A 9,379-nucleotide genomic window follows, 5' to 3' on the forward strand; every position below is an offset into this window, starting at 1 on the left:
CATTCTAGGTCAATGAGTCCCATGCCACATTAAAAAAAAAAAAAAAAAGTGGGACAAGAGCACATTTTTTTAAATGAGAAAATACTGATTGATGTCTAGTTTTCATGGAATCTGTATATATTTGTCTACTTGTTAACCAGGGATTCATGCTGTGTCAGTTCTCTCTCTGTGTTTCCAGCTACCGACACAGGGTCCCAGCAGAAATTTTTTCTTGTCTCATTCTTCCTTTCCAGGTGTCCTGCAGAGCTGGGCTTTGCCAGGACACCCTGCTGGCTCTTCTGATACCTGGACTACATTTTTGTCTTTTGTTTTTCACAGCAGAACAATTTCCCATTTACTTCCATGCTCTTATGACTACTTCAATCACCTAATTTATAGGAGGATGCATTTTTTTTTTTAATTTTGTAACATATGAATTACAAAATACGCCTGTAGGAACCTACCCAGTAGCTGAACATCACAGGGACTGTGGAAAGGACTTGGACGGTGACTCCTGAGTAAGAAAAAACAATTATTGCTGTTTCTGTTTTGTTTTTTTTTTTTTGTAAAATGTTTAAAATAAGAAAGTGCTTTGGTTTGAAAGGTAAAAGGTAAAAACTTTCATGGTAAGAAAGACTGATTTAACAGTGGCATGGATAGAATAATTTTTTTGCCACTTGATTATCATGGTAATAAATTTTGTAGTAATTTATTACTGTATTAATAAATCCAGTTTATTAGGATTGGAATAGAATAAGTAGAAAGAAAAACAACACTTCCACACTCATCCTGGATTATTTTGTGGAACTAAGTATTCTGATTTTAGTAGTATTTGGTATGAATGTGTACAAGTCATTAAAATAGCAATTTAATGTTACTCTCACATACCTGAATGTGACATAAAACCAACAGAATACAGTTTGCTTTGGGGTCATGTTTATTACATATATTTAATAAGCAAATGTGTAAATTAGTTCAAAGATAAACAATGTTAACAATGGTTGTTAAACAATACGTTCCCCAAAGATAGACTGTGTTTGGTTTCATTCATACTCTGTTTGGACTACTAAAGTTGTAAGTATAAGAAATTCTGTCTGTTTTTAGAAAGAACTTCGATGTTAACGATCAAGAGAATTAAGTCTATATTGTTTGGTTTCTGTTCAAACACAATTCTATGCCATAGCTTTGAGTGTGACAGGTTACAGGAATGAACACAACACACCTGGCAGATTAACAACTGAAGAAACAATAAACAATAATTAGCACTTCACTAAATAGTTACCTGCAAACCTATTTTTTTTTTAAATTTTACATCTGATTGTAATATTTATGCACATATTTTGTCATGATTTAAAAAATTTAACTTTGTTGTTAGTAATGAAACTAGTAATGAGAAAGATGGCAGAAAAAACACTAAGAGAATTTCTTCTAAGACAATGAGCTTGCCAAAGCACTCAAATGTTTAACAAAATGCTTTATTCTCCTTCTCAGTATTTTAAGTAGGAAACAGGAGGGGAAGCTGACTCTCTCTTATAAGATCTGATTAATATTATGTATAGTGGCAATGGTTTGGGGCTGAGGATTAGGTCTACAGAATTACATATATGCCGAAGTACAGCCTAAGTTGTAATAGCCACCAATATGCTACTGCACATTTGGTTAGTGTGTTTGATAACATTTTACCATGTTTTTCACAGTGAGCATTACATCTGGTTTCAATCCATTTTTACACTTCTGAGCAAATTTAACATAAACCTTAAGGGTAGATTTCCAAGCTGAACATTCCTAGACACTAGCTTTAGGAAGAAGAAGAATCAGCACAGAAAAACTTTACTTTATACCCTTTTCAGGGGGTTTTACGAATGAGAAAATAATAAGAAAAGGCAGCTAGAATTAACTGAAAGTTTTTCTCCAACAAAATTGTAATGATTTGTGTCACAGAAGTGTGAGATTAATTACCTTTACAGGTTGTTTTATTGAGTTACCTTGATAGCTGGTTTTATTGAGTGGATCAAGACACAGGTTTGTATACCGAATAGACCTAGGACATCTGACTATGAGAACTAATTTAGTCTCTTTGTTACATTGGCTACCACTTCTTATTACTGGCAAGATTTCCTGGGCATTGCACAGGCAAAGCCTTTTAGCAACCAAGCTGTAAGTTATCTCTCTGAGTTAATTTTCTTCACAGCAGCTAGTATGGGGCTACGTTTGGGATTTGTGCTGAGAAGCAGGATGTTTTTGCTATTGATGATCAGGGCTTACACAGTGTCAAGGCCTTTGCTGCTCCTCACACCATCCCAGCAGCGAGTGGGCTGGGATGGTGTGAGGGGAGGGGTCACAGCCAGACAGCTGACCTCAACTGACCAAAGGGATATCCCACACTATATTATGTCACACTCAGTATATATTTGGGGGGAAGAAGAAGGGTAAGGGGGACATTTGGAGTGGTGATAGTCTTCCCAAGTTACCATTACATGTGATGGAGCCCAGCTTTCCTGGAGGTGGTTGAACACCCACCTGCCCATGGGAAGTAGTGAATTAACTCCTTGTTTTGCTTTGCTTGCATGTACAGCTTTTGCTTTTTCTATTAAACTGTCTTTATCTCAACCCATGAGTTTTCTCACTTTTTCCCTTCTGATTCTCTCCCCATCCCACCAGGGAGGGGAGTGAGCGAGCAGCTGTGTGGGGCTCAGCTGCTGGTTGGGGCCGAGCCATGACATATCTTACAATGGCCATGCTAGTTTTGTTCAGCTGGGGGACTTCTTGCATCTTTGTTTCAAAATCATACCATGTGTTCACAGGTTAAATTTTTTGGTATAATCTATCTCAGCCTGTGTTACAGAAAACAGTCTTTGAACTAAGTAGCTACACCTTTGTAGACCAAAAAAGAGTAAATATGGCCCATAGTCTTTATCATTAGAAGCTCAGTAAAAATGAAAAACACAAAGATTTTTTTTTTTTTTCCCCCGCTTAATTGGCTGATGCCTGTATCTCTGGAGTGCTGTGATAATGGGATATTGTTATGGCACAAGTCACCAGATGGTGCTGTAACACACAGTTTAAGATTTTTTTTAACCAAGTGAACACTGTTTAGTTTGTGGTGCTGCCTTTGTGATACATTTTCTTTTCTGGAGAGCTGTTGCAAAAATTAGAAAAAAACTGATCCTGTGTTTTCCCTTTGTCTCCAACAAATAAACGGAGTAGAATTGTTTTATAGAAACTTGCCATTAGTGTTGGGGGAAATATCTGAAAGGGAAAGATGCCCAAAGGCTATTTATGATCTACACTGTTGTTGAATGATGTGGAAGCGCCCTAAATCCATGTGCTAACTCAGGGAATGATTGGAGTCTAGTCAAGATAGCATATTTCAGAGGTGTTGTGAAGACATTCTAGCATTCCCATTAATAGTCTAATGGCTGGAGTCTGACATACTGCTTCTCCAGGGTGAAAATGAGGTAGCTGAAAATTACCTACGTTGTGTTTACATAAATTGCTCACCAGGCCTTGAGTTCCCAAATTGGCCTATGTTATGTGTTGCAGGAAACCTCCATAAGGAGAATGACCTGAAGTACCTCCTAACATGCTATCCCATGAGAGAAGAAAACAATAATCACAAATATGCTATTTATAAATTATCCACTCTTTGAAGTAATTCAGATATTTATTCCTTATGAAAAGCTGGAGAAGATATTAAAGTTGTGTCTACTGAGAAACTGATGTAGGGAATTATTCAGGTCTCAATCTAAGAACAAATGATCTTTAGTAACATAACATTTCTCTCACAAAAATGATTTGGAATTACAGTGTTAAAAAGAACTAACAAAAATAATTGATCAGACTAGAAGTTCCTTCTCCCATTCTCAGTCTCCCATCTTAAAACCTTATTTAGTGGCATGTAAGTAACTTGATGGAAAATAAACCTGCAAATTTGGCATCTGGTTAGTTTCTTTCTAAATTGGGAAAACTATCTTTTCTGAGAAAGGAATTGTCGCCTTTTCAAGTCCACAGTCAGTCATATTTACTTAAATCAACTAGTTCCTTAGTGTGTTAACAATCCCACTAAAATCAGTGAGCCCATGTGGGGAATGAACGGCTACTGAAAATGAGGTGAGTTTTGAGAAGATGTCCCATTTGAGTCTGAATGTAAAGCATATCAATTTTCACTGACTTTCAACAGATTTAAACTAATGAATTGGTATGCTAACTCTTTAATTTTGATACTGTTATTGAGCCCTTGCAGATGCACTAACAGAGACATTGCTGTTATTCTAAATGAGACACAATGATTTCAGTTCCTTTATGGAGGTACCTGATAGGTCCATCTCTTTAATTCGTACTTCTGGATCCCAGCAGTTCTCCTGAATAACTCGAAAAACCTTTCCATCCTTCATCATCTTTGCCTGTCCCTGTGAAATGACATTTTTATAAATTATAAATGTGACAAAGTAGTACATGCTAATTTATTGTCGCTTGAGTATATTGTGCTCCCTACAGAAATGCAGTGAAAGAATTCTGTTCTTTTATTTTTATTCAGTAGGTATTTTTAATCAAAGACTATTTTAAAATAGTCATTAATAGAACAGTCATTTATAGTTCAGATGAAATGAATTCTTCATAATAAAAAAATCCCCTTTCTTTTGCAATGTATATCATTCTACATTTGTATGGAAAAGATATCAGGTACTTTAATCCAAGTTTATCCTTAAACCAAATTTTGACCTGAAAACAATGCTCTAATTAAATCTGTGCTAAACTTGCCCCTTGGGTATGTGTGTGTTCTTTTAAAGTCAATAGTACTGCAATGATTCCAGTAACTAGAGAAATAATTGTGCAACTCTGTTAATTTCAGTCCAGTTGTTTCATATCACGAGTGATACTGCGACAAAAGAAGACCTATTATCTTGTCTTCAGATTACATTTTCTCCTTGGGAAAAACAAACAAATAAACAAAGCAAAACAAATAAAAAAACCCCAAATCCAAACAAAACCTAAACACAGTATAAAACCACTACCTGAATTAGTGTAATACCTTCCCCACATGCCACCAATGCCCAAACTTACAAAGTTCAAATATACTATTAATACTGTTCCTTTAACTATGAACATGGAAACTTCCTTTTTAAACTTAATTTTTGCTTGATTTATCAGTTGTCCAAAAAGGTTGAGTAGGCACAGTGTCATCTCATTACGCAAACTTTTTGTTATAGTTGTAGGTATCCAGACACTTCTATGGACTTGTAAAGACAGACAAAACAGTCTTTCTGTTGGCTTACGCTTGCACAAATTGATGAGATAGAATTCGCCAGGCCTGAGTATTTCTTGGTTGCTTGCAGCTACTATAGGGATAAATGGAAATGGATGGAAGTCAGAAGATCCACATGACCCTGTGTATTTGGGATGGGGAAGGGCGGTCATGCAGCAGATGTACTGGACAGAGAACACGCTGCATCTGCAGTTGAAAATTGAAAACCACATGAGAAAACACAGCACCTATTCCTTCACCTTCACAGTAAACAGAAGGTAAGTGCAGGGCAGTCTTCTGACCCTTCTGGAAAGGGAATTCCCTCTCCAAAGGCCACTTTATTTTTCTTCTTAAAATTGGTTCATTTAGAATCCTGTCTATTTTTCTAAATAAAAACCCCCAAACTGTTAAATCAGAATATTCCCTACTAGTATGCTAAACCAGAAATAACTAATAAAATGTCATTACTTCTTGCAGAACCGGGTTTCTGTCCCCTCCTTCTGAGAAGTCAGACTGATCTTAACCTTGAATTTGTTATTACCTTCATACATCATTCACAAATATACTGCCCTAATGAATATTTTAAAGCTTTTTTCAACAAATCTAACTGTGCTGCCTTGGCAAACTGTCAAGTTCCTTGTTAGCTGTATCACAGGTTGTCAAAATCACTTGAAATATTACGGTCAGTAATAACAACTACATAGTCCTGATCCTCTAGTAAAATACTTCAGGTTCTTGTAAAATTGATTTTCCAACCAGACAGAAAGGTTTACTCCAGCCATACACTCCAATACATTAAAAAAAAGATCAGTGCATTGGTGCAGATTGCCCAATAAACAGAAAAACATTTGGGGTGTGAGTAAAAACAAAAGACAGTAGAACTGAGCATCGCACTGCATATGAACAGACTGTGTGGACTTTACTGGATTACTGTATTTCTGTGAACACAAAATTCTTTCCTCAGACACAGCTAAGGCATAGAATCATAGAATAATTTTGGTTGGAAGAGACCCTCAGGATCATCAAGTCCGACCATAACCTAAGTCTAGCACTAAACCATGTCCCTAAGATCCTCATCTAAACACCTTTTAAACCCCTCCAGGGATGGTGACTCCACCACTGCCCTGGGCAGCCTGTTCCAATGCCTGGCAACCTTTTCCATGAAGAATAGCATACCAGCTGACCTGCTCATATATATTTTCTTCTGCCAATAATGAAAACAATATTAGATGGATTGTGATTTTACTAGCAAGTTTGACAGTGCTCATACCTAAATGCTGAGATAAATGGTTGTTCTCTGAATGCTGCAGCAGGGTTTGCAATATAGGAAAGGTCTCTAATAAACCATGTGCTGCTCTTGTTGAATTAGCTGAACAGTTTGTTGTTTTCATTCGCATTAACTCATTCTTTGTGAACACACTACAGGCCAAGGCTAAGCTCACAGCATTGTCTGTTGGCAACAACAAACCTGTTAATGCAGGCAAGCAAACCACCTGAACAGATTCGTGCTTGTGTCTGTAAGGATGGAATGATCTGGTCCAGCAACACTGTTACTGGAAAATGAGTCATATTGCTGTAGTCTCTAGACACTGCCACTAATCTGCACCTGATATTTTTAAAATGAGAAATCACTCAGACACCTCAACTGGGAAACAATTCTCAGAGTTTTTTGCAGTATTAAGAATGAAATTTTCAAGTTCTAAAGCAATGGATGCAGTGCTGAAAATCTCATAAAATACACGAGATATTTACTTGCAAGATTGGCACAATTTTCTAAGGACACAGTTGAAGAATTCTATTCTATTCTATTCTATTCTATTCTATTCTATTCTATTCTATTCTATTCTATTCTATTCTAATTCGTTATCTGATATTTAAAGCTTAATTTATGTGGAAATTAAGAGAGAGAGATTGAAGAATCAAGTCCAGCAGATTGATTTGGTTCAGCAAACTACATTTAAAATTATCTCATCCATAAACTACTCAGTCCCATCCCAAATTGCATTGCTTTAAAAATACATGTAATTATTTTCTTGCAGTTTGACCCTGATGCTTCTTCACAAAATGACATGAGAAGCTTTTGCTTTATTTTTTAATCTTAGGAGTTACATTCCCCAGCTCCACAAATCTGAACAGGATTTTATTTTGCCATGCACGCTTTTCATGCAGCATTTTCAGACAGAAGTAGGCTAGACAGAATTCTCTGCAGAGTGTCTAAGGCTATTATTGACTTGCTACAAAGTTCCTGTGCAAACTATTTTTAGCAAGAAATTTCAGCATCAGACCTGTAACAAACAGCTAAGCTGCTAAAAATGTCTCTCAGAAGCTGTGCCATCCACACTTGGGTTCAGGAGGTGGCTTGCTCTCTCCTCCTATGCCTGCTTAGACTCAGATCTGAAATTTTAGCACAATGTTTGTTTGCTCCTCATTCTCGGTCCCAACCTTCATATTCTGTGGTTGTTTTTCATAAATAGTTGTGAGGCATTTGACAGGGTAGCCTTGCATGTTACAGAATGATGACAGTGTGTATATCGTTAGGTTGCAATATAGACACAGTGTTGTGTCCATTTTATCAGCTTTTTTTTTTCAGTTAATATATGCATGTATACAATCACAAAGACGGACAATTTTGAAAAGTGATATGGAGATGAGGGAATGTCTAGTTCCACTGAAATTAACAGGCATTATGTATTTAAACACATTTTAAACTAGCTGGTTCAGTTATCCTCCATAGTAATGTACAAAGGGAACTATTTTGCCATATCAGCCTTACCTCTCTTAGGTCCTTGTGCCCTCCTGTAAAAAAAGGCACTAATACTGATAATGTTCTAATCAAAAGGTAAATTGCAACATTTTGATCTTGCTTTCACAAGTTTTACATTGTTGCTCCACTGAATGCCACTGAAATTGCTGCTGTTTTGCCCTACTCTGAGAGAGATCAGAATCAAACCTTTAAGAAATCAATTCTGTCTTCACCAGTACCAGCAGTATGGATTCTGAATGCACATGGACTGTTTGCATAGATTCACTGCATCTGGGCACATGTTGTTCTAGTTGTACTAATGTAGCACAGAAACACCTTTGTAAAGTTAATAGAGTGGATGGTGATAGGAAGGTGAAGCAAAACCAGACCCAGTTTGCCTTTTACTTGCTAATAAACCTCAGGCTCCTACTTTTCTACATCATAGTCCCAATTATATGGATTGTCCTTATTCTGCTATTTGTTCTCCTTGTCATGAAGTTACAGAAACTACTCTTTCACTCAGATGTGAAAATGTCTTCACATCTGAGTTCTTTAACTTCTATTAAAATACCAGTTCTTTTCGATTTTCCTTCTCATGCAGATGACTGCATTTAACTAAAAGAAATCTATATGTAATCTGCCTTAGGTTGACCTATCTTATTGAAAATAATTCCTTAGAGCTATCCATTCTAAGTGTTAAAAATGAGATGATGATGAAAAATGGATACTGGTTCATAGAACAGAATGCGAGTTTCACCTCTCAAGCAAAAGTTCTACTGAGGTATATTAGGATTTGGAGTGCTATTACTTCACAGAAGAAATATACCTCTAGAGAAATCTGTATCAAAAGATAACCAATCTTATTGCCACTTTGCTTTTTAATAGATTTACTGCAAGTTTCTATTTCAGATGACAACACAAGATCAGCTCAGAGCACCAAAGAGCCCAAACCTGGCAGTGATGATCCAGCTGTACCCATCCACCATATCCATATCTCTGTGAAAGAAAGAACACAAGCGTTAGTTAGCACTTCGCAATAATAATAAAAATCTCAGTTCCTACAATACAGTGGTACCTTACTCAGGAGAAACACTTATGCATTGAGCCTATGAGTAGCCCCACTGACTTCAGCAGAAGTGCTAACGTTTAACTGGACTGGACTAGCAGTGTTTGTACATCTGAACTTTTAGCTCCCAGTTCAAACCTGTGTTTAAGTAAGACCTACAATTGATTTCAAAGTGCTTGAATTTGCTTACAATATTGAGGGTCTAACTGGAATGATTTTAACATGGAGAAATTAAATCAAGCATTTGGCAATATGAAAATTAAGCTGACAATTGTCCAATCTGTCATCAGTTAATCATTAGCGCGAAGATGTATTGATTCCGCTTTTCAGGTTCCATGATTCAGCA

At 36.6% G+C, this 9,379-nt stretch overlaps 1 protein-coding gene across 2 annotated transcripts in view; it reads right to left on the reverse strand.

The window, feature by feature from the left end:
• Nucleotides 1-9,379, reverse strand: part of ACMSD (aminocarboxymuconate semialdehyde decarboxylase) — a 36,110-nt gene that overhangs the window by 10,431 nt on the left and 16,300 nt on the right. For both annotated transcript variants that reach the window (XM_065841425.2, XM_065841422.2), the window contains exons 2-4: nt 8,919-8,963; nt 4,292-4,388; nt 444-493 (exon numbers count right to left, since the gene is read on the reverse strand). In XM_065841425.2, the coding sequence (XP_065697497.1) occupies nt 444-493; nt 4,292-4,376 (135 nt within the window). In that variant the 5' untranslated portion in view covers nt 4,377-4,388; nt 8,919-8,963. The remainder of the gene's footprint in view (nt 1-443; nt 494-4,291; nt 4,389-8,918; nt 8,964-9,379) is intronic.

This window comes from Patagioenas fasciata, chromosome 7, assembly GCF_037038585.1.
Source record: "Patagioenas fasciata isolate bPatFas1 chromosome 7, bPatFas1.hap1, whole genome shotgun sequence".
Lineage (NCBI taxonomy): Eukaryota > Metazoa > Chordata > Aves > Columbiformes > Columbidae > Patagioenas > Patagioenas fasciata.